The 26,756-nt window shown below is 44.6% G+C and overlaps 1 protein-coding gene across 1 annotated transcript in view; it reads left to right on the forward strand.

Moving 5' to 3' along the window:
* LOC115159904 (carboxyl-terminal PDZ ligand of neuronal nitric oxide synthase protein) overlaps positions 1-26,756 on the forward strand; it is a 183,966-nt gene that overhangs the window by 101,770 nt on the left and 55,440 nt on the right. Inside the window, exons 4-7 of the mRNA XM_029710022.1 lie at positions 1,867-1,925; positions 12,980-13,088; positions 13,244-13,385; positions 13,653-13,801. Coding sequence (XP_029565882.1) covers positions 1,867-1,925; positions 12,980-13,088; positions 13,244-13,385; positions 13,653-13,801 — 459 coding nt within the window. The remainder of the gene's footprint in view (positions 1-1,866; positions 1,926-12,979; positions 13,089-13,243; positions 13,386-13,652; positions 13,802-26,756) is intronic.

Genomic DNA, 26,756 nt, shown 5'->3' on the forward strand with positions numbered 1-26,756 from the left:
AACCTAGGTGGGGGTTTTATTGGGAAGAGCAGAAAAGGGCCTGTCCCATGACGCCAGACCATAACTGTGCTCATGGGCGGTCCTCTGATTTAGTTCAACTCCAAAGGGAATTGGAGTTTACTTCATTAAACAGTCGAAAATCACAAATAGCTTCATCCTTACTCATTCATTTTATACAACCATTAGATGTAAGTCTCATACCTGAGACTCTTCTATAAACATGATTATGGTAATATGGCGGCATTGTCTCTCATGAGTTTCACAAAATTGTACCAAACAGACCAGTTCGTAGCTGGATTCTTCACCGATCTTTTATACCTTCTCCAGAACATAAATGTCATTAGGTTCTCTGGTTCTGTGAAGTGGAAGAACTCCTTTGTTCTCTCTATGAAACCCACTCTGTCTCTATACTGTGGCCACGAGGAGAGAATCTCCTCATAGGAATTTACGACCGCTCTCACTGAGCCTGGTGTCAGAAGTATAGAGGTCGGGGGATGGTGCATAGAAAAGGCCTGGTGCAGAGGGAGGGGAGTCAACTGTGCTCGCTGTACCCAAAGAGGGCAACGTCATGACATATGCATAAATAAAAATGTTCAATAGAGACCCGTTTTGAACGGACCCTGGGACTACTAGACCTGTTCCGTATAGATGTGTTCAGATCCAGACTCGGTCTGGTCCGAGTGAGGAAAGCAACAGAAAATGTATTTTTTAAGCTACTTTATTAACCGGAGCTGATAAATCGCGAGAGGAGGGAGAGAGAGGTGGTGATGCTGCTCTAGCAGCCAGGGGAGGGGCCGTACTGTGAGCGAGTGAAACAACGACAAGGGGGGAGGGGTGAGAGACAGCAACCAACCAAGCCGACTCGCGCTATAGGAAACTATTTACTTTCATAGCTAGGTTATTTAAAATCAAATATGATTACGTAGTACCTGTCTTGACTGAATCAAACCGGGAGAAGCTAGTCAAGCTAGCTAACATTAGCTAGCTAGGCTTATTGAGGCTGCAGTGCATGCACTTTCTCATCCTACAGTTACAAATAACAACAACTATATTCAGAATATTAAGTAGTTGTTGGTCGTTGTAGCCTATCCTTCTCTTTTAACTTTTAATTCCGTAATTTTAATTCCATCTTCCATTGATTAGATATCTCCTAACTGTCTCTATGACTGTAGCCTATTGCCGCTTTGATGAATTATGACTGGCCAACAACAAGCTACACGCACCACGCTCAACTCTCGCTCTACTGCAGTAGTCGTGTTTGGATTTGTACGTGGCCCTCCCGGACAATTCAGTTAAAATTACACATAGCCGAGGGACAATTCAGTTAAAATTACACATACCCGAGACCCGTGTGTCAGGTGCGTCGTAAAAGCTAGACCAAGGCACAGCGGGTATCATGCTCATCTTCTTTATTTATTATAAGAGAACACTTAAACAAAATATAAACTAACGCCAAACAACAGTTCCGTAAGGACACAAGCACTATACGAAAAACAACCACCCACCAAAACCCAAAGGAAAACAGGCTGCCTAAGTATGGTTTCCAATCAGAGACAACGAAAGACACCTGCCTCTGATTGGAAGCCACACTCGGCAAACCTGGAAAACGGAACATAGAAAATGAAAACTAGAACCAAAATCCCCTAGACAAAAAACCCCAAAACACAAAACAAACACCCCCTGCCACGCCCTGACCAACTACAATGACAAATAACCCCTTTACTGGCCAGGACGTGACACCGTGACAATCATATCAGATCTGACCCAGACCCGTGACATTATTTTGGGTACAGGTGGATCCGTGAAGACCTCTATGTCCACTGTTGTGATTGATTGTTAACATCACCTTGACTTCCTTGCCCACAGAGGAAAGAGTGGACCTGGGACGAGAGCAAGATGCTGATCATGTCTGACCCCATATACAGGTCAGTGTCACACCTATTGTACAGCTCTGCCTCACTCATTACTCCATTTTCTTACCCTTTTGACCAACCAGGGTCTTGTCTCAATTTAACCCCCACCTATTCCCCATATAGTGCACTACTTCACCCAGAGCCAATGTAGTGCACTCGGACATCATTTGAAAATACATTCGTTATCTCAGTTCACCTTCCTGGTATAAAAATAGCAGAAGCTCCTTTAGTGAATCCCATTTTTATGGGCCACACTGATGGTCCAACCGGATAACACATTGAAGTCATTCATATGTGCTGCTACACACTCTGATAATAGGCCTCTACGTATGTGCCATCGGCAATTACACTCATACAGTATATATTGGTTAGGGTTTGGCTTGTAGCCACAGCATACGTGATGACTGGCTCGATTCAGTACTATGTAGCAAAATTTGAAATAGTATTTTTTACACTGGATAAAAGTAGAGAATAACAGAGCTAGAAAATGGTATATATCATATACTGTAGTTGAGGAACAATGGGAAAGTAATTATACTTTGAAAGTTATTAAACTTGTAACCCTACTTTTGAAAAAATGTATCTTGAATGTTTTGGTACACCTACTGGAGAGCTCTTCTTTGTCTACACCCATTCAGCATCGTTCACACCCTCTTAAGCTTTAGCCCCACCCATCTCTTTATTAAGGATTCACATGAGGCCATGTGCTAAACAGACTGAGCATAGTAGTGTAGTGTAGTGTAGTAAACAAACAAATATTTCAAGACAAAGTGGTGAAAGTAGTAGCAAAAAATCTAGTCCTTGACCTATATCTTCATCTGACTTTGGTGCAAGTCATGTTGTTCTTCACATTACCATCTCTGGTAAAAACATAAAATATTAAATCAAATCAAAGTTTATTTGTCACATGAACAGGATACAGAAGGTGTAAAAGGTACAGTGAAATGGTTACTTGCAAATTTGCATAGAATAGAAAGTGTCCAAATAGATATTGTATAAATATTTTATAATTATTAGATGATTCTTACCCAGACACACTTGACCCATCTAAATTGATGGCGATGTGGAGTCTTGTTTAGACATGTAGCTAGCTAAACAATGAACCTAATGGTGCTTTCAAGACAACTGGGAAAATGGAAAAATACGAGGTCAAATCATGACGTCAGTGATCTTCAGGTCAGAAAGTCTGGGCTCTAGAAAGAGGCCCAAGTTCCCGAGTTGAAATTCCGAGTTGGATGACCGCTCAAAAAGATTTTGGGATTCGGAGCTATTTTTTTTCAGTTCCCAGTTGTCTTGAACACACTGAAGTCGGAAGGCTGAGATTTCCAAGTTCCCAGTTCCAAGTTCCCACTTGTTTTGAACGCAGAATTGCAATACAAACTGATTGTCATAGCTAGCCACCATGCATGAATCTTCAGGTAGCTAAAGCTAACCAACTAGGTTCAATGTTAGCTAGCTAGCTAATAGCCCCCGTGATATGCAACTTTTCAGGGAAGTTAGGAACAAATATACACAGGCTGTTAGGAAAGCTAAGGCTAGCTTTTTCAAACAGAAATTTGCATCCTGTAGTACTAACTCAAAAAAGTTCTGGGACACTGTAAAGTCCATGAAGAATAAGAACACCTCCTCCCAGCTGCCCACTGCTCTGAGGCTAGGAAACACTGTCACCACCGATAAATCCACTATAATTGAGAATTTCAATAAGCATTTCTCTACGGCTGGCCATGCTTTCCACCTGGCTACCCCTACCCCGGTCAACTGCCCGGCACCCTCCACAGCAAACCGCCAAAGCCCCCACCATTTTTCCTTCACCCAAATCCAGATAGCTGATGTTCTGAAAGAGCTGCAAAATCTGTACCCCTACAAATCAGCCGGGCTAGACAATCTGGACCCTCTCTTTCTCTTTTTAAAATTATCTGCCGAAATTGTTGCAACCCCTATTACTAGCCTGTTCAACCTCTCTTTCCTATCGTCTGAGATTCCCAAAGATTGGAAAGCTGCCGTGGTCATCCCCCTCTTTAAAGGGGTGACACTCTAGACCAAAACTGCTACAGACCTATATCTATCCTACCCTGTCTTTCTAAGGTCTTCGAAAGCCAAGTTAACAAACAGATTACCGACCATTTCGAATCCCACCGTACCTTCTCCGCTATGCAATCTGGTTTCCGAGCTGGTCACGGGTGCACCTCAGCCACGCTCAAGGTCCTAAACGACAACGTAACCGCCATCGATAAGAGACATTACTGTGCAGCCGTATTCATCGACCTGGCCAAGGCTTTCAACTCTGTCAATCACCACATTCTTATTGGCAGACTCGACAGCCTTGGTTTCTCAAATGATTGCCTCGCCTGGTTTACCAACTACTTCTCTGATAGAGTTCAGTGTGTCAAATCGGAGGGTCTGTTGTCCGGACCTCTGGCAGTCTCTATGGGGATGCCACAGGGTTCAATTCTCGGGCCGAATCTCTTCTCTGTATACATCAATGATGTTGCTCTTGCTGCTGGTGATTCTCTGATCCACCTCTACGCAGACGACACCATTCTGCATACTTCTGGCCCCTCTTTGGACACTGTGTTAACTAACCTCCAGACGAGCTTCAATGCCATACAACTCTCCTTCCGTGGCCTCCAACTGTTCTTAAACGCAAGTAAAACTAAATGCATGCTATTCAATTGATCACTGCCCGCACCTGCCCGCCCGTCCAGCATCACTACTCTGGACGGCTCTGACTTAGAATACGTGGACAACTACAAATACCTAGGTGTCTGGTTAGACTGTTAACTCTCCTTCCAGACTCACATTAAGCATCTCCAATCCAAAATTAAATCTAGAATCGGCTTCCTATATCGTAACAAAGCATCCTTCACTCATGCTGCCAAACATACCCTCGTAAAACTGACCATCCTACCGATCCTCGACTTCGGTGATGTCATCTATAAAATAGCCTCCAACACTCTACTCAACAAACTGGATGCAGTCTATCACAGTGCCATCCGTTTTGTCACCAAAGCCCCATACACTACCCACCATTGCGACCTGTACGCTCTCGTTGGTTGGCCCTCGCTTCATACTCGTCGCCAAACCCACTGGCTATAGGTTATCTACAAGTCTCTGCTAGGTAAAGCCCTGTCTTATCTCAGCTCACTGGTCACCATAGCAGCACCCACTCGTAGCACGCGCTCCAGCAGGCATATCTCACTGGTCACCCCCAAAGCCAATTCCTCCTTTAGTCGTCTTTCCTTCCAGTTCTCTGCTGCCAATGACTGGAACAAACTGCAAAAATCTCTGAAGCTGGAGACTCATATCTCCCTCACTAGCTTCAAGCACCAGCTATCAGAGCAGCTCACAGATCACTGCACCTGTACATAGCCCATCTGTAAACAGCCCGTCTCTCTACGTACCTCATCCCCATACTGTATTTATTTATTTATTTTGCTCCTTTGCACCCCAGTATCCCTACTTGCACATTCATCTTCTGCACATCTACCATTCCAGTGTTTAATTGCTATATTGTAATTACTTTGCCACCATGGCCTATTTATTGCCTTAACTCCCTTATCTTACCTCATTTGCACTCACTGTATATAGACTTTTTGTTTTATTTTGTTCTACTGTATTATTGACTATGTTTTGTTTATTCCATGTGTAACTCTGTGTTGTTGTATGTGTCAAATTGCTATGCTTTATCTTGGCCAGGTCGCAGTTGTAAATGAGAACTTGTTCTCAACTAGCCTACCTGGTTAAATAAAGGTGAAATAAAAAATAAAATAAAAAAATAAACTAGCAACGCAAATGGATTTCTGAAATATGAATAATATTACTACACAGATAATACACGTAATGTTAGCTAGTGAGCCAGCCAGTTAACGTTAGCTAGCTAGCTAACAGTACACTTTAACTTTAATGAAAACTATCTGACAAAATTAGAAATGTATAATATCTGAAACTGTAGCTAGCTAAACTCTTACAAACATGGATGAATGCTTCTCCCTCTCTGTCACAGATGCCATGGTTGCCCTTAGTGTGAGATGTAATCCAGAGACAAGTGTTTTATACAACTGTTCTGTTTTTGACTCCCTCTGCATTCCACTAATATCAAAACCCGGTCAACTTCTCCCATGACAACAACACTGTTGATCACCGTTTCTTCCCACATCACTGTCATCGGAAGACTCTACAATGTCTGGTTCAATTCAAATATTTGTACCTAAATCAGGGATTTCCTCATCGTCTAATGCATTCCAGCTACTTAGTTAGAGAGTCAGCATGGCACGATTGTCCTTCAGAAAGTAGTCCATCACAACTTTTTCCCACTGATTTTTGTCGATATGATAGCGGCTGTTAAATTCAGGACAGCACTTTTGCAGTTCTTCTTGATATCCTTAAAAAAAACAGTGTTAGAAAGGATGATCTACACATACTGAGCAGCTCATGTTATAAATCCGAACTCATCTCTCGACATGTCTAGCCCACGCATTATCTCAATCAATCATGGCTAGTAGGAAGGTTATGTTTTTTTCCCGTGGCTAAACCAACTAGGCTCGTAATTTAACAATTTTATTTGTATTTACAGATGGCTTACACGTTTGTTATTAAGGCACATGAAAGTTTACATTTTCCAGAAAGCATTTCTGTCAAAAAACGCATTTTGATAAAAAATAAATGTTTACGTTCAAATGCCTCTCCTGTGAAGTAGTGACGTGCGCCATACGCCTAATTTCCTGAAACGAGTCAGGTGTGAGTTTGTGTTTGTGCATGTGTGCCTTTGCGTGCGTTTGTGGTTTTTCGGGGACATCTCTGTTCTTACATGGTAGCCATGTTAGCCACAGCATTATAGCTACATCTGTAGGCAACAACACCTCTGTCACACTGACCCTCAACATGTGGCGGCCCCTCGGGGGTGTGTGCTTAGTCCTCCCCTGTACTCCCTGTTCACTCATGACTGTGTGGCCACGCACGACTCCAACACCATCATCAAGTTTGTTGATGACACAATGGTGGTAGGCCTGATCACCGATGGCGATGTAATGGGCTACAGGCAGCAGTAGGGGTTAGTGCCGTTTAAGATGAGGGAGGTTTTAAAAAAAATAAAAATTATGAACATGGCCTTATTTCTATTGCAGCATATTGGATGACTGTCATTCATATTACATCCACCCAGCTCAATGTAACATTGATATGGCTAGGCTACTCCATGATGCTCACATCTTTCCTGTACCCATCATGAGGTTGCTACAGCCTAGCCTATGAATTAACGATTGCAACGTAGGTGCACAGGTCGAGAGAATTTTGAGTAATCAAAGTGACAGACAGTGACACATTCAATACTGCCTTGCACACTCTTGCCTGCATATAGCTGATCTAGTGTGTAATCATTAGTCCAACAGTTGCAATGAATACACCCCTGATCACACGCAAACAAAGTTCACTTTCATAGCAGCCACATACAAACAGCTCGTATATATAATTCTTTCTTGCATCTTTCTGTGCGCTCTCCTCCTCTCACCTTTTCCCTTCGCTTGTGGACTTCAGTACACAAAACATCAGCTGTCTGTGACCCACTACAATCATGCAGTACAGTGTACAGTCAGCAGCAAGCAGTTTAGTTGTTACACTGGCGGGCCCCCGTTGCAATGAATTATTGGATAGCCATAGCCAGCTACTTAACATAGAATCCATCTCGGTTTCAGCTGGTTGTTTGAGTAGGCTAAATTAGTTAGCTGCATTCGATGCTAGCTAAGTAAGTGAAAGTGAAAAAATATATAAGACGAAAAATATAGCTAGCTCTCTCTCTCTTGCTTCTCCTTAATATGGAGATATCACCAGATGTTATGTACTGCAGTGATAGCTGGTTGTAGCTTATGCTTTCAGTACTAAATTCATTCTTTGATCCTTTGATTTGGTGGACAACATGTCAGTTCATGCTGCAAGAGCTCTGATAGGTTGGAGGATGTCCTCCGGAAATTGTTATAATTACTGTGTAAGTCTATAGAAGGGGGTAAGAACCATGAGCCTCCTAGGTTTTTGTATTGAAGTCAATGTACCCACAGGAGGACAGAAGCTAGCTAGCGGCTACACCATGGTGCTACCCTAAAGAGTGCCGATGGGGCTACTGTAGACCTTCATTGCAAAACAGTGTGTTTTAATCAATTATTTGGTGACGTGACTATATTTAGTATATATTTTTTTAAAGGAAATTCACTGAGGATGGTCCTCCCCTTCCTCCTCTGAGGATCCTCCACTGCTTGGCAGTGTGGCGCAAGGACAACAACCTCTACCTCAACATCAGTAAGACAAAGGAGCTGATTGTTGACCACAGGAGAAAGAGGGGAGAGCACGCCCCTATCCACATCGACAGGGCTGTAGTGGAGTGGGTTGAGAGCGTCAATTCCCTTGGCATCCACATCACTAAGGACTTAATATGGTCCACACACCCGTACAGTCGTGAAGAGGGCACGACTGAGCATCTTCTCCCTCAGGAGGCTGAAAAGATTTGGCATGGGCCTTCAGATCCTCAAAAACTTCTACAGCTGCACCATCTAGAGCATCTTGACTGGCTGCATCACCGCTTGGAAGGGCAAATGCATCACCCTCGACCACAAAACTCTACAGAGAGTGGTGCAAACGGCCCAGTACATCACTTGGGCCGAGCTCCCTGCCACCCAGGAACACTATATCAGGCGGTGTCAGAGGAAGGTTTGAAAAATTGCCAAAGACTTCAGCCAACCAAGCCATAGATTGTTTACTCTGCTACCGTCCGGCAAAAGGAATCTGAGCATAAGCCATAAGACTGCTAAATTGCCATAAATAATTAATTAAATGGTTACACGGTCTGCATTTACCCTATCTTGCACTGAATCTATGCACACTTACAAGACGATACACTGAGTGTACAAAGCATTAGGAACACCTGCTCTTTTCATGACATTGAGTGACCAGGTGATTCCAGGTGAAAGCTATCATCCCTTATAGATGTCACCTGTTAAATCCACTTCAATCAGTGTAGATGAAGGGGAGGAGACAGCTTAAATAAGGATTTTTAAGCCTTTAGACAATTGAGACATTGATTGTGTGTGTGCCATTCAGAGGGTGAATGGGCAAGACAAAATATTTAAGTGCCTTTGAACAGGGTATGACAAACACACACTCATACCGACACAACACACACACCAACGCCTCGTTCCCGGACAGATTTAAACACCAATTTCGCCCACTTCAAGGAGAACAATATCGAGCTGCCGACGCAGGCCCCCAAAGCTTACAAGGACTGTGTGCTCTCGTTCTCCGTGGCAGACGTGAGTAAGTCATTTAAGCGTGTTAACCCTCGCAAGGCTGTTGGCCCAGACGGCATCCCAAGCCATGTCCTCAGAGCATGTGCAGACCAGCTGGCTGGAGTGTTTACCGACATACTGATTCTCTCCTGATCCCAGTCTGTTGTTCCCACTTGCTTCAAGATGTCCACCATCGTTCCTGTACCCAAGAAAGCGAAGGTAACTAAACTAAATGACTATCGCCACCTAGCACTCACTTCTGTCATCATGAAGTGCTTTGAGAGGCTAGTTAAGGCTAACCCCCTCCTGTACTCCCTGTTCACCCATGACTGTGTGGCCACGCACGTCTCCAACTCAATCATCAAGTGTGCTGTCGACAGTGGTAGGCCTGATTACCAACAACGATGAGACAGCCTACAGGGAGGAGGTGAGAGCCCTGGCGGAGTGGTGCCAGGAAAATAACCTCTCCCACGACGTCAACAAAACAAAGAAGGAGCTGATCGTGGACTACAGGAGACAGCAGAGAGGGCACGCCCCCATCCACTTCGACTGAGCCACGGTGGAGAGGGTCAAAAGCTTCAAGTTCCTCAGAGTGCACATCACTGATAACCTGAAATGGTCCCTTCATGGAGGGCTCTCCAGAGGGTGGTGTGGTCAGCCCAACACATCACTGGGGGCACTCTGCCCTCCAGGACATCTACAGCACCCGGTGTCACAGGCAGCCCAAGAAGATCATCAAGGACCTCAGCCACCCGAGCAATGGCCTGTTCACCCCGCTACCATCTACTGAGAAACAGCTTCTACCTCCAGGCCACAACACTGTTAAAGTCACCACTAGCCTTAGTCACTGTTCTACCACCCGGTACTCTACCTTCCACCTTAGAGACTTCTTGCCTATGTACAGTTCAGTCATTGAACAGTGGTCACTTTAATAATGTTTAAATACTGTTTTACTCTTTTTATATGTACAGTTGAAGTCGGAAGTTTACATACACCTTAGCCAAATACATTTAAACTCAGTTTCTCACAATTCCTGACATTTAATCAGAGTAAAATTTCTGTGTCTTAGCTCAGTTAGGATCACCACTTTATTTTAAGAATGTGAAATGTAAGAATAATAGTAGAGAATTATTTTTTTCAGCTTTTATTTCTTTCATCACATTCCCAGTGGGTCTGAAGTTTACATACACTCAATTAGTATTTGGTAGCATTGCCTTTAAATTGTTGAACTTTGGTCAAATGTTTTGGGTAGCCTTCCACAAGCTTCCCACAATAAGTTGGGTGAATTTTGGCCCATTCCTCCTGACAGAGCTGGTGTAACTGAGTCAGGTTTGTTGGCCTCCTTGCTCGCACACGCTTTTTCAGTTCGGCCCACATATTTCTATGGGATTGAGGTCAGGGCTTTGTAATGGCCACTCCAATACCATGACTTTGTTGTCCTTAAGCCATTTTTCCACAACTTTGGAAGTATCCTTGGGGTCATTGTCCATTTGGAAGACCCATTTGCGATAAAGCTTTAACTTCCTGACTGATGTCTTGAGATGTTGCTTCAATATATCCACATAATTGTCCTACCTCATGATCTATTTTGTGAAGTGCACCAGTCCTTCCTGCAGCAAAGCATCCCCACAGCATGATGCTGCCAACCCCGTGCTTCACGGTTGGGATGGGGTTCTTCGGCTTGCAAGCCTCCCCCTTTTCCTTCCAAACATAACAATGGTCATTATGGCCAAAGAGTTATATTTTTGTTTCATCAAACCAGAGGACATTTCTCCAAAAAGTATGATCTTTGTCCCCATGTGCAGTTGCAAACCGTAGTCTAGCTTTTTTTTTATGGCTGTTTTGGAGCAGTGGCTTCTTCCTTGCTGAGTGGCCTTTCAGGTTATGTTGATATAGGACTCGTTTTACTGTGGATATAGATACTTTTGTACCTGTTTCCTCCAGCATCTTCACAAGGTCCTTTGCTGTTGTTCTGGGATTGATTTGCACTTTTCGCACCAAAGAACGCGTCTCCTTCCTGAGTGGTATGACGGCTGCGTGGTCCCATGGTGTTTATACTTGCGTACTACTGTTTGTACAGATGAACGTGGTACCTTCAGGCATTTGGAAATTGCTTCCATGGATGAGCCAGACTTGTGGAGGTCTACAATTGTTTTTCTGAGGTCTTGGCTGATTTCTTTTGATTTTCCCATGATGTCAAGCAAAGAGGCACTGAGTTTGAAGGTAGGCCTTGAAATACATCCACAGGTGCACCTCCAATTGACTCAAATGATGTCATTTAGCCTATCAGAAGCTTCTAAAGCCATGACATCATTTTCTGGAATTTTACAAGCTGTTTAAAGGCACAGTCAACTTAGTGTATGTAAACTTCTGACCCACTGGAATTGTGATGCAGTGAATTATAAGTTAAATAATCTGTCTGTAAACAATTGTTGGAAAAATTACTTGTGTCATGCACAAAGTAGTTGTCCTAACCAACTTGCCAAAACTATATTTTGTTAACAAGAAATGTGTGGAGTGGTTGAAAAACGAGTTTTAATGACTCCAACCTAAGTGTATGTAAACTTCTGACTTCAACTGTAGCTCCATTATTTTATTTTTATTCCTCTTGTGTTAGTTACTATGTTTTTTTTCTTTTTCTCTGCATCATTGGGAAAGGTTCGTAAGCAATCACTTCACTGTAAAGTCTACACAATTTGCATTCGGCACATGTGATCAATAAAATGTGATATGATTTGTCTGTGTGTGTGTCTGTGTGACAGAGACACACAGAACATCATCTCTCTTAGTGCAGGTCTTTTTATAGCTGTAATTAGCTGTGTTTGTTCCCACTGGATGCTGTTTATAGCTCTGTAGCCTAGTGTGCTGTAGAATGGCTGACACTGACCATATATCAGCTCAGTGTGTGTGTGAGAGACAGAGGGCTGACCATATACCAGCTCAGTGTGTGTGTGTGTAAGTGAGACAGAGGGCTGACCATATATCGTGTGTGTGTGTGTGTGTGTGTGTGTGTGAGACAGAGGGCTGACCATATACCAGCTCAGCACATCACAGGGACAAGGACAGTGAATTTGTCTACTTTTTATGGGTATGACTGGTGGTGGTTTATTCCTACACCAAAGTTGTATTCATTCGGGCACACCGTAGCAAAACGTTTCAATAGTTTTTTTTTGTCCAAGTATTCCCTCCCTCTTTCAGTCTTTTCTTCTGTTTGTTGCTTAATGAACACGATGCAGAAATCAGGGAATGTTGATGAAGGGAATCACGTGAAAATGCTAACCTGGGACAGTGTTGGTTATATCATAGGTCTCTCTGTGAAAATGTATACTGGTAGTGTCACGACTTCGGCGGTCAAAGTCACCGACCTTCTGGCCATCGCTGATCCACTTTTCATTTTCCATTGGTTTTGTCTTGTCATCCATCACACCTGGTTCCAATTCCATCAATTACATGTTGTGTATTTAACCCTCTGTTCACCCTCATGTCCTTGTCGGTAATTGTTTGTTGTAGTGCTTGTGCACGGTATGCTGGTATTTACTGGGTTTTGTTTGACCCATTTATTGTATTGTTGTGTTGACGGTGGTTTATGGATATTAAACGACACCGTTGTAAATCAGTTTCCGCTCTCCTGCGCCTGACTTCTCTGTCACCAGTACGCGTTGCACTACAGGTAGCTACTATGTTGACTCAACATTGCATTTTGGCCTCTTATTTAATAGTTGTGTGCCAATGTAAGCATAGTGACAAAGCCTGCCTTCCAATGTTTGTCCAACATTCTTCCAAATGTTTCTCCAGGATCTTCTACGTGTCCCATGACTCCCAGGACCTGAAGATCTTCAGCTACATCGCCAGAGACGGCTCCAACAACTCCTTCAGGTGTAACGTCTTCAAATCCAAGAAGAAGGTGAGCGAGACTAGGCCATATTACTCCTCTGTGTAGGTCACCTGTATCTGTTATGTCTCTCCCTCCCTCCCTCTCTTTCTTTCCTTCTTTCTTTCTGTATCATCTTTCTCTGACATGAATAACAACAAAGTAATACCCACTCTCTCCCCCGTCAGACCCAGGCCATGCGTATCGTGCGTACGGTGGGCCAGGCGTTTGAGGTGTGTCATAAGCTTAGTCTGCAGCACGCCCATCAGGGAATAGATGGACAGGCGGATGGAGAGAGTGACAAGTCCACAGAGGACACCCCCGCTGAGGGTGAGAGGGCGGGGGAGAGGCACACACACCAACTGCCACAACACTGTTACACTCCTACATTGATCACTAAACATGACAGACAGACAGACCGATATAAACAAACAGATCACCATAACACTTATTGTCTCACAAAGATTTTGTCCTATCATTTCATTGACTGACAAAACAGATGCAGAAACTGAACACGCTGTTCATGTGTGAACCAAGAAGGACACCTGACCATTAGTGATGATGTCATTGGTTTGTGTGTGTTCCTCTTTCCCGCAGGTCGTCAGTTGACAGGGGCGGAGGAGGAGGGGTGTGGAGAGGAAGGGGAGCCCCAGGCACAGTCCCAGTCTGTGTGTGAGCAGGCGGTCAACGAGATCCTCCAGAGTCTGGCCCAACTCAACGTGGTCCAGCCTGGACACGCCATCATGGTAAGAGCACCTGACTTACTTTACTTATTCCTTTCTGCTCCTGGAGGAGAACAGGGCTTCAACAGGCACCATCCCAGTCTGTGTGAGCAGGTGGTCAACAGGGCCTCAATAGGACCTCAACAGGGCCTCAATAGGACCTCAACAGGGCCTCAATAGGACCTCAACAAGGCCTCAATAGGACCTCAACGGGGAGTCAATAGGACCTCAACAAGGCCTCAATAGGACCTCAACGGGGAGTCAATAGGACCTCAACGGGGAGTCAATAGGACCTCAACGGGGAGTCAATAGGACCTCAACAGTGAAGCCTGGGTAATGTTCATAACTTCATTCCAGGGGTGTATTCTTTAGTCGATTTCCATTGGAAACATTTCGCAATGAAAATAAGAGTTTCTATTGGACATATTCACATAAGGAATCATTGTCTCATGTCAGATGGTGTACTCCTACATAACGCTTGTCCCTCAACCTGTCTGTCTGGTAGGACGTGGAACTCATCTCTAAAAATCTAGATTTTACTCAGGGTGTAACTAGCTGTGCCAGCTATCAGACATCAGACAGATTAGTGGAGATGTCCGTCGCGCTATCTTACGTGAGACAATGGGCAAGGAATGGAACTTAAATATTTTGGTCACTGGTCAGCTGGGCTAGTAGACCACATTTAACCCAGATCTATATTGTGGTTCCCTGCGGCACTGTCTATTTAACCCAGATCTTTGGCTGTAGTTTCCCTGCGGCAGTGTCTATTTAACCTATATCTATGATGTAGTTCGCTGCAGAAGTGGATTGACCCCCCTGAGTCATGTCCTAGCCCTTTGTTACTTAGATGTAGTGTTTTGTGACCCACTGTGTCTGAGAGGAGTCTTAAACACACACAAGAATGCACACATATATAATACACCCACATACATATACACCAGTGGAGGCTGCTGAGGGGAGGACGGCTCATAATAATGGCCGGACCGGCGCGAATGGAATGGCATCAAACACATGGAAACCATGGAAACCACATGTTTGACGTATTTGATACCATTCCGCTCCAGCTATTACCACAAGCCCGTCCTCCCCAATTAAGGTGCCACTAGCCGCCTGTGATGCGCACACACACACACACACGTATGATGGCGTGTTGCTCTGATAGAGATAGAGAATGCTCCCTACATTATTCACACCAGCCGCTGGCTGAGGGACAAGGCAGCCTTAACATGCCTGGCTAAACTATTAAAGCTTCACTCTGTTCTGGTCTAGTGTTCTGTCTGTCCTGTGTCTTTGTGTGTGGTGTTGTCATTGACAGCCTGGATCTTTGGTGGTGTTATGGGGCCCTGGGGCTGCCTAGTGGCCCTCAGAGAGAAGCAAGACTGTGTGAAACATGCCTCAACTCATCCACTTACAGTAGAACCGTAGGAACACACCAAAGGGTTGGGGCTATCCTGTCAATACTAGCTCCCCAAGCCCTTTAGGCTTAAAGTACCACGAGCGGACATTCACTTATTTTCAATTGAAAGACGATGCCCAGAGCTTACCCATGATGTTGCGCTACGATTTAAGTCAATACATCATTGTTTCAGTCAAAGTATGATATATTCAGGCTTGAAGTGGGAAATCCAAAGTGGAGATCTGTGTTTTTTCCGTGTCAATGCTGTTTCCCCTATTAAATTACATGCTAATACTTTTCAGTCTGTTTATTTTCAGGGCTGGGTTTTATTTTAATGTTACCATCAGTGGAGGCTGCTGAGTGGAGGATGACTCTTAATAATGTCCAGAATGGAATCAAACACATGTTTGAAACCATTCACTCCATTCCAGCCATTATTATGAGCTGTCCCCCCTCAAAAGCCTCTACTGGTTACCACCCACAAGCATGGCATTGTTGATTTATCAGAAACACCTGCAAATTTCTTCTTCGCTAGTCGCAACTGCGCTAAACAGCTTTTCGTCGTAGCCACCTGAGCCATGGAGCAAACTAAAATAGCAGGTGCAATTATTATATTTTTGCGCCTCCACTTTTTTACCAGAAAATTCTCATCCATTGGTACATTTTTCAATTTTCACTTATTTTGTTTAGCTTATATATATGACTATTTTATAAATGGTATAATTGCGTAATGTGATTGCATTTTGCAACCCTGCTCCCCCGTTGCCACAAGATAAATGGTTTTGACCACTAATGCCATGCTTCACTACACACTTCACTGCTTGATTGGTGCAGCTAAACCACAAGTGTCTATCCTATAATGAACGGGAATTTTAAGGAACTTGTGTTATTTATTAGAGGTACTCCTCGCTCTTTTGTTTGGGTTTCAACCTTGTGTTTTGTATGGTGTTTGTTTGGTCTTCGTCCCCGGGCCTTTACACGGCACGCCGTAATTTGGGTAAGACATTTTAAAAAACAATTACGCATTCCTGCGCCTGTCTCCCAATCCTTCATACCAACGTGACAGAATAATCAACCATTAAGGGAGACAGCAGGAATGGCCCGTCCAATGCTGCGACTGGTCCGTCCGGCGCTGCCGCAACTTCGGCAGCTGCAACTGGGCCATCCAACAATGCAGCTGGCCTGTCCGACACCGCCACAACCGGTCTGTCCAACGACGTCGCAACTTTGGCAGCGGCAACTGGCCCGTCTGACGACTCACCTTCGGTAGCTGCATCGGGTCCTGATCGACCCGCACGGCGTTCCTGTGATCGTCCTCGGTGTGCTGCTAGTGCAGCGCGTCGGGGGGTACTGTCACGGATCCCTCCGGAACTTTCATTACGCACACCTGGCGCTATTCCCAGTGATTAGTAATTGTATAGTGTGCCCTTGGTTTACCATTGTCCTGTCGATTTATTGTTAATGTGCGTATGAGTACCTGTGCTGTGTAAACTCAGTTTTTCACAATTCCTGACATTTAATCCTAGTAAAAATTCCCTGTCTTAGGTCAGTTAGGATCACCACTTTATTTTAAGAATGTGAAATGTCAGAATAATAGTAGAGAATTATTTATTTCAGCTTTTATTTCTTTCATCACATTCCCAGTGGGTCAGAAGTTTACATACTCAATTAGTATTTGGTAGGCACAGTCAACTTAGTGTATGTAAACTTCTGACCCACTGGAATTAAGAAGAAAATTGTGGAGTGGTTGAAAAACTAGTTTTAATGACTCCAACCTAAGTGTATGTAAACTTCCGATTTGAACTGTATGTTTAAAAATATATATATGTTTTTTTGTACTTTTACCCCCTTTTCTGCCCAATTTCGTGATATCCAATTGGTAGTTAGTCTTGTTCCATGGCTACAGCTCCCCTACGGACTCGAGAGGCGACGGGCGAGAGCCATGCGTCCTCCGAAACATGACCCTGCCACGCTGCACTGCTTCTTGACAAACTGCTCGCTTAACCCGGATGCCAGCCGCACCAATGTGTCAGAGGAAACACCATCCATCCAGTTGGCAAACGAAGTCAGATTGTAGGCGCCCTTCCCGCAACAAGGAGTCGCTAGAGTGCGATGGGACAAATAAATCCCGGGGGGCCAAACCCTCCCCTAACCCGTATGACGCAGGGCCAATTGTGCACAGCCTCATAGGTCTCCCGGTCACAGCCGGCTGTGACACAGCCTGGGATCGAACCCGGGTCTGTAGTGATGCCTCAAGCGCTGTGATGCAATGCCTTAGACTGCTGTGCCACGAATCCAGAACCAGCCTAGCCAGCTGGCTAATGTTTTGAGTACGGTGTAGTAAAAACATTAACAGCCTCAACAGATAACATTTGATAGCTAGCTAGCTACACTGACAGCTGTTAGTTCCCCATTTGTTGATGTTTCTCTACTTCATCTGGAAATCACCACAACGTTCTTTCCCACCCCTCTTTGGAGGTGGAGCCTAAACAAGTATTTCTGCTCTAGGGCAGGAATTATATCGTCTCCCTCTGGTGGGGAGCCTTTAATGCTGTTCACCGTAGAAATAGAATGAGGTGGCCTAGGTTGGTCTAGTGGTCTGTAGCTGCTGCCTCCGGATCACATACCGCTCCAGCATGGGTCCGAATCCAGCCACTGCTATTTTAGCACACTCCCTCCTCTATCTTTTCTCTCTACCTCTGTCCTGTCCAATAAACAAAAGTATTGCCCCACTCCTTTAAAAAAAAAATAAGAAAAGAAAAATGAATAATAACTAGAAAATATGATATGGCGCCCTATGTAATAAGTCAATGATATAGAGTTATTACTGATCTTTAGGGCTTCTTCTCATTGTGTTATAGACGAAGCACTGCCTTTTCCTAGTGCCCCAGGGTCAGCCCTTGACAGTAGCTCTAGAAAATGGTCTGCATCGCCGATGCCTCTAGGAGAAATTGGAAGTTATGGGCAATTCACTTTGAGGCAGTGTAGGTGTTTTTTCCCCACTAGGCTTCTTACCTCAGAGACACAAAAAACGTGTTTTGTTGTCTTTTTCCTTGACACATGTCAGTTGTGTAGCCATGTGTAGCACCCTAACAGTCTGTCTGTCGTTCTCCTGAAAATCTGAGCAGAACGCAGCAGGAACTGATAGGGAGAGAGAACAGGAATGTTCTCCTTCTCCGCAGCTATGGAGGGAGACCACCTAATCCCAGAACCCAGAAATGTTTTCTTTGATTTTGGAGGGAAGCCACCGTAATCCTTTTGAGGGGTTCATAAGCATCTGTTCCATGGAGATAAGCATGAAGAGAGGGATGAGAAAGAGAGGGGATAGAGTGAGCGAGAGAGAGGGGTGGAAGGAGAAAGAAGAGGGAAAGACAGAAATAGAAAGAGAAAGGAAATGGAAAGAGAGAGGGATGGGGAGATGTGGGTAGAGGAAGAGCAATAGAGAGAGAGGAAGAAGAAAGAGAGAGGGGCAGAAATGGAAAGAGAGAGGGATGGGGAGATGTGGGTAGAGGAAGAAGAAAGAGAGAGGGGCAGAAATGGAAAGAGAAGTGGGAGGGGATAGAGAGAGAGAAAGTGAGAGAGAACGAGTGACTGAGAGGAAGGGGAGATACTGATGTGAAGAAAGAGATTAGGGGAGATGGGGAGAGGAACCGAGTGGGAAGGATGTACAGGACGTCGACAGAGAAAGAGATTAGGGGTAGGGAGATGGGGAGAGGAACTGAGTGGGAAGGATGTACAGGACGTCGACAGAGAAAGAGATTAGGGGTAGGGAGATGGGGAGAGGAACCGAGTGGGAAGGATGTACAGGACGTCGACAGAGAAAGAGATTAGGGAGATGGGGAGAGGAACCGAGTGGGAAGGATGTACAGGACGTCGACAGAGAAAGAGATTAGGGGTAGGGAGATGGGGAGAGGAACTGAGTGGGAAGGATGTACAGGACGTCGACAGAGAAAGAGATTAGGGAGTAGGGAGATGGGAAGAGGAACTGAGTGGGAAGGATGTACAGGACGTCGACAGAGAAAGAGAGTGAGGGAGTAGGGAGATGGGGAGAGGAACCGAGTGGGAAGGATGTACAGGACGTCGACAGAGAAAGAGATTAGGGGTAGGGAGATGGGGAGAGGAACCGAGTGGGAAGGATGTATAGGACGTCGACAGAGAAAGAGAGTGAGGGAGTAGGGAGATGGGGAGAGGAACCGAGTGGGAAGGATGTACAGGACGTCGACAGAGAAAGAGATTAGGGGTAGGGAGATGGGGAGAGGAACCGAGTGGGAAGGATGTATAGGACGTCGACAGAGAAAGAGAGTGAGGGAGTAGGGAGATGGGAAGAGGAACCGAGTGGGAAGGATGTACAGGACGTCGACAGAGAAAGAGAGTGAGGGAGTAGGGAGATGGGGAGAGGAACCGAGTGGGAAGGATGTACAGGACGTCGACAGAGAAAGAGATTAGGGGTAGGGAGATGGGGAGAGGAACCGAGTGGGAAGGATGTACAGGACGTCGACAGAGAAAGAGATTAGGGAGTAGGGAGATGGGGAGAGGAACCGAGTGGGAAGGATGTACAGGACGTCGACAGAGAAAGAGATTAGGGGTAGGGAGATGGGGAGAGGAACCGAGTGGGAAGGATGTACAGGACGTCGACAGAGAAAGAGAGTGAGGGAGTAGGGAGATGGGGAGAGGAACCGAGTGGGAAGGATGTATAGGACGTCGACAGAGAAAGAGAGTGAGGGAGTAGGGAGATGGGAAGAGGAACCGAGTGGGAAGGATGTACAGGACGTCGAAAGAGAGTGAGGGAGTTGAGAGAAGAAAACAGAAGATAACAGGGGAGAGTGTGACAGCTCCATGCCAACCTCAGTGCCCCTGACACAGCAGCTAGCTAGCGTGGCACTGAGAGAGGGAGAGGGACTCGACTCATGCCAAACCCCATGCCGCTGTCAGTGCCATCTTAACTCCCCATGCCAACGTGATGCCCAGCCTGACACAGCAACTAGACTGTTATTTAGAGAAGGAGTGGTCAAAAAGGGATGAAGTGTCCTTTTGGTCCCCTCTCTGGTCGTCCGTCTTTTCTCTCTCAATTCAGTTCAATTCAAAGGGCTTTACTGGCATGGGAAACATGTTTACATTGCCAAAGCAAATGGAATAGACAATAACAAAAGGGAAATAAACAAGGGAAACATTAGTAAACATTACCCTCACAAAAGTTTTAAAAAGAATATAGACATTTCAAATGTTATAGCATTGGCTATGTACAGTGTTGTAACAATGTGCACATAGTTGAAGTATGAAAGGGAAAATAAACAAACAGATCCATTTATGTTGTGTTTACAATGTTTGTGCTCCACTTGTGCTCCGCTCTTTTCGGGCCACAAATCTTGCTGCTGTGACTGCAAACTGCGATTTTTCGTCTAACAGATATGGGATTTTATCAATTTTTGATTTGTTTAACATTCTTTGTGGGTCTGTGTGATCTGTGGGAAATATGTGTCTCTAATATGGTCATACATTTGGCAGGAGGTTAGGAAGAGTAGCTCAGTTTCCACCTCATTTTGTGGACAGTATGCACATAGCCTGTCTTCTCTTTAGAGCCAAGTCTGCCTATGGCGGCCTCTCTCAATAGCAAGGCTATGCTCACAGAGTCTGTACATAGTCAAGGATTTTCACAGTGGTCAGGTATTCTCTCACTGTGTACTATCTGTTTAGGGCCATATAGCATTCCAATTTGCTCCAGTGTGTCTAATAGTTATCTTTTTACTTTCTCATGATTTGGTTGGGTCTAATTGTGTTGCTGTCCTGGGGCTCTGTGGGGTCTGTTTGTGTTTGTGAACAGAGCTCCAGAACCAGCTGGCTGAGGGGACTCTTCTCTAAGTTCATCTTTCTGTAGGTGAGGGCTTTGTGGTGGAATGTTTAGGCATCACTTCCTTTTAGGTGGTAGTAGAATTGAACAGCTCTTTTCTGGATGTTGATAACTAGTGGTTATAGTCCTAGTTCTGCTCTGCATATGTTGTTTGGTGTTTTGCATTTCACAAAGTTTATTTTTGCAGAATCCTGCATGCAGAGTCTCAATTGGTTTGTCCCATTTTGTAAATTCTTGGTTGGCAAGTGGACCCCAGACCTAAACCATAGAGGGCAATGGGTTTGATAACAGATTTAAGTATTTTTAGCCAGATACAAATTGGGATGTTGAGTGTTATGTTCCTTTTGATTACCTCACAACCATAGAGGGAAATGGGTTCAATAACTGATTGAAGTATTTTTTGCCAGATCTTAATTGGGATGTTGACTTTAATGTTCCTTTTGATGGCATAGAAGGCCCATCTTGCCTTGTCTCTTAGATCGTTCACAGCCTTGTGGAAGTTACCTGTGGTTGATGTTTAGGCCGAGGTAGGTGTAATTCTTTGTGTGCTCTAGGGCAGGTATTCCCAAACTGGGTAGGGGCTGCACAATGCCGTCCCGGGTCCGCCAAATAAAAATGTGATTCACTTTTTTATTTTTAAATACCATTTATATTTTTCAAAGGGGCAATACATTAGGGTGAGTTTTTTTTTTTTCTCGCCCGAGTAGCCTCGTTTCACTGCCAAAAATAAAATTAAACCATCTAGTGTTTAGCGAAATAACAATACAATGTCAAATACAGGTATCTTAGTCAAATATTTAACATCCAATCACATTATCCGTTACTCTCTCGTGGGAATTCCACTAACGGTCCGTATGTAGCCAAACGTAGCTGCTGCTCATTCCGTTTGCTCGAAAATGGATAAATGGTTCAAAAAGTAAGGCCCGCGTCCATAGAGACACATACCAGCTCTACTGGTAGTACTGCTACTACCAGCAGTACTACACCTGCACCTGTCGACAACACAAGTTGTTCTGCTTCCACGAGCACATCCAATGCTAGCATCAGTAATTCTACATTTGTTGTTAGCCCAGCTAGCATGGACACAGTTGTGAATCTGATGCAGCCGAAGAGCTACTGCCCCCTTACCCGGGAAACACCGAACAACAGACAGGGACGTTGGACCATCGAAGAGGCGCAAATATGATGAGAACTACATTGATTTGGGGTTCACTTATATAGGGAGTAGTGCCTTTCCTCAGCCTCAGTACTTTTGCACATATAACACACTATCTCACAACTCGATGAAACCTTCACTCTTGCGCAGACATTTAGAAACAAAACATACCAATTTGAAAAATAAGCCACAGGAGTTTTTTGAGCGAGAATAAAGACGATTTTGAGTAGTAAGACATGTATAAAAGCAACAGATACCATTAATAGGAAGGGTCTAGAAGTGGTGAGCTACCGAGTGGCTAGGACAGGCAAGCCCCATGCTATTGTGGAGGACTTAATTCTTCCTGCTGCCGCGGATATGGCTGGGACAATGCTGGGGGAAAAGGCCAAAAAAACTATACAGATAATGCCTTCATCAAACAACACTGTTTCACGACGCATCAGTGACATGGCAGGAGATGTTTTGAAACAATTACTGCTTCGCATACAAGCCAGTGAATTCTATGCGTTACAGCTGGATGAGTCAACAGAAGTGGCGGGCCTGGCACAGTTCCTGGTATATGTCCGTTAAGTTTATGGGGGGGGTCAATTAAAAAAGACAACCTCTTCTGAAAACTACTGGAAACCAGGACAACGTGAGAGGATATTTTTAAAGTACTGGACAGCTTTGTGACATCAAATGGACTTTGGTGGTCAAGATGTGTTGGTATCTGTACTGATGGCGCAAACGCCATGACAGGGAGACATAGTGGAGTGGTAACGCGCCTGCAAGCAGTTGCTCCTGATGCCACTTGTGTACACTGCAGCATCCACTGAGTTGCAATGATATGGGCATTGACCATGTAACGCTTTTACAACATACAGAAGTGCGCTGGTTATCAATGGGCAAAATATTGACATGTTTTTTTTTATTGAGCTTAAAGTTTTCTTTGCTGACCATAATTTTCACTTGTCTGACCGCTTGCATCATGACGAGTTTCTCACACGATTGGCCTATCTGGGTGATGTTTTTTCTCGCCTGAATGATCTGAATCTAGGATTACAGGGACTCTCCGCAACTATATTCAATGTGCGGGACAAAATTGAGGCTATGATTAAGAAGTTGGAGCTCTTCTCTGTCTGCATTAACAAGGACAACACACAGGTCTTTTCATCATTTGTATGATTTTTTTTGTCTTCAAATGAACTAAAGCTTACGGACAATGTCAAATGTGATATAGTGAAGCACCTGAGTGAGCTGGGTGCGCAATTACGCAGCTACTTTCTCGAAACGGACGACACAAACAACTGGATTCATTATCCCTTTCATGCCCTGCCTCTAGTCCACTTACCCATATCTGAACAAGAGAGCCTCATCGAAATTGCAACAAGCAGTTCTGTGAAAATTGAATCTAATCAGAAGACACTGCCAGATTTCTGGATTGGGCTGTGCTCAGAGTATCCGAGTATCAGGAAAATTATTTAAGACTGAGACTCTCCAATACAACCCAACATTGCAGAGTTATGTGCATCCTTTCAAGCACACCCTACTCATTAACCTGTGGTGAGTTATTCACAATTTTAGATTAACAAATAAGGTTTTATATGTAAGATGGTTAAATAAAGAGAAAAATGATTGAGTATTATTATAATATTATTTGTGCCCTGGTCCTATAAGAGCTCTATGTCACTTCCCACGAGCCGGGTTGTGACAAAAACTCACACTCATTCTTATGTTTAATAAATGTATAGTGTGTGGCAGGCTCACAATGATGGCAAAAAACAACATTTGAGAGTGTGCTGACCCTGGTGCTAGAGAGGGGTACGCAGCTGGAGGTTGAATGTTTGAAGGGGTACGGGACTATAAAAAGTTTGCGAACCACTGCTCTAGAGGAACAGTGTCAGGATAGAATTTGTATTTGTTGTCTTGGCTGCTGGACCTTTTTTGGAAAACCATTATTTTTGTGTTACTGAGATTCATTGTCAGGGCCCAAGTCTGACACAATCTGTGTAGAAGATCTAGGTTCTGCTGTTGGCTCTCCTTGGTTGGGGACAGAGTCACCAGATCATCTGCAAACAGTAGACATTGGATTTCTGTCCGGGCACTGCAGACTGTTCTAGTGCCCTCACCAATTGATTTATATATAAACTCAGCAAAAAAAGAAACGTCCTCCTGCTGTCAACTGCGTTTATTTTCAGAAAACTTAACATGTGTAAATATTTGTATGAACATAACAAGATTCAACAACTGAGACATAAACTGAATAGGTTCCACAGACATGTGACTAACAGAAATTGAATAATGTGTCCCTGAACAAAGGGGGGGTCAAAATCAAAAGTAACAGTCAGTATCTGGTGTGGCCACCAGCTCCAGTAAGTACTACAGTGTATCTCCTCCTCATGGACTGCACCAGATTTGCCAGTTCTTGCTGTGAGATGTTACCCCACTCTTCCACCAAGGCACCTGCAAGTTCCCAGACATTTCTGGGGGGAGTGGTCCTAGTGACACACCGCCCCAGACCATAATGGACCCTCCACCTCCAAATCGATCCCACTCCAGAGTACAGGCCTTGGTGTAACGCTCATTCCTTCGACGATAAACGCGAATCCGACCATCACCCCTGGTGAGACAAAACCGCGACTTGTCAGAGAAGAGCACATTTTGCCAGTCCTGTCTGGTCCAGCGACGGTGGGTTTGTTTCCATAGGTGATGATGTCTGGTGAGGACCTGCCTTACAACAGGCCCTCAGTCCAGCCTCTCTCAGCCTATTGCGGACAGTCTGAGCACTGATGGAGGGATTGTGCGTTCCTGGTGTAACTCGGGCAGTTGTTGTTGCCATCCTGTACCTGTCCCGCAGGTGTGATGTACTGATCCTGGTCTGCCACTGCGAGGACGATCAGCTGTCCATCCTGTCTCCCTGTAGCGCTGTCTTAGGCGTCTCACAGTATGGACATTGCAATTTATTGCCTTGGCCACATCTGCAGTACTCATTCCTCCTTGCAGCATGCCTAAGGCACGTTCACGCAGATGAGCAGGGACCCTGGGCATCTTTCTTTTGGTGTTTTTCAGAGTCAGTAGAACGGCCTCTTTAGTGTCCTAAATTTTCATAACTGTGACCTTAATTGCCTACCGTCTGTTAGCTGTTAGTGTTTTAACTTAGGGATAGGCGTCCCACTAGCGGAGGGCGCACAATTCAAATAAAAATTATGGATATTAAACATTTAGGTACATATTTTATTTATTTCACCTTTATTTAACCAGGTAGGCAAGTTGAGAACAAGTTCTCATTTACAATTGAGACCTGGCCAAGATAAAGCAAAGCAGTTCGACACATTCAACAACACAGAGTTACACATGGAGTAAAACAAACATACAGTCAATAATACAGTAGAAAAATAAGTCTATATACAATGTGAGCAAATGAGGTGAGATAAGGGAGGTAAAGGCAAAAAAAGGCCATAGTGGCGAAGTAAATACAATATAGCAAGTAAAACACTGGAATGGTAGATTTGCATTGGAAGAAAGTGCAAAGTAGAAATAGAAATAATGGGGTGCAAGGGAGCAAAATAAAACTAAATAAATACATTAGGGGAAGAGGTAGTTGTTTGGGCTAAATTATAGATGGGCTATGTACAGGTGCAGTGATCTGTGAGCTGCTCTGACAGCTGGTGCTTAAAGCTAGTGAGGGAGATGTGTTTCCAGTTTCAGAGATTTTTGTAGTTCGTTCCTGTCATTGGCAGCAGAGAACTGGAAGGAGAGGCGGCCGAAGAAGGAATTGGCTTTGGGGGTGACCAGAGAGATATACCTGCTGGAGCGCGTGCTACAGGTGGGTGCTGCTATGGTGACCAGCGAGCTGAGATAAGGGGGGACTTAGCTAGCAGGGTCTTGTAGATGACCTGGAGCCAGTGGGTTTGGCGACGAGTATGAAGCGAGGGCCAGCCAACGAGAGCGTACAGGTCGCAGTGGTGGGTAGTATATGGGGCTTTGGTGACAAAACGGATGGCACTGTGATAGACTGCATCCAATTTATTGAGTAGGGTATTGGAGGCTATTTTGTAAATGACATCGCCAAGGTCGAGGATCGGTAGGATGGTCAGTTTTACAAGGGTATGTTTGGCAGCATGAGTGAAGGATGCTTTGTTGCGAAATAGGAAGCCAATTCTAGATTTAACTTTGGATTGGAGATGTTTGATGTGAGTCTGGAAGGAGAGTTTATAGTCTAACCAGGTATTTGTAGTTGTCTACATATTCTAAGTCAGAACCGTCCAGAGTAGTGATTCTCGACGGGCGGGCAGGTGCAGGCAGCGATCGGTTGAAGAGCATGCATTTAGTTTTACTTGTATTTAAGAGAAGTTGGAGGCCACGGAAGGAGAGTTGTATGGCATTGAAGCTCGTCTGGAGGGTTGTTAACACAGTGTCCAAAGAAGGGCCAGAAGTATACAGAATGGTGTCGTCTGCATAGAGGTGGATCAGAGACTCACCAGCAGCAAGAGCGACATCATTGATGTATACAGAGAAGAGAGTCGGCCCAAGAATTGAACCCTGTGGCACCCCCATAGAGACTGCCAGAGGTCCGGACAACAGGCCCTCGGATTTGACA

Source organism: Salmo trutta, chromosome 23 (assembly GCF_901001165.1).
Source record: "Salmo trutta chromosome 23, fSalTru1.1, whole genome shotgun sequence".
Classification (NCBI taxonomy): Eukaryota; Metazoa; Chordata; class Actinopteri; order Salmoniformes; family Salmonidae; genus Salmo; species Salmo trutta.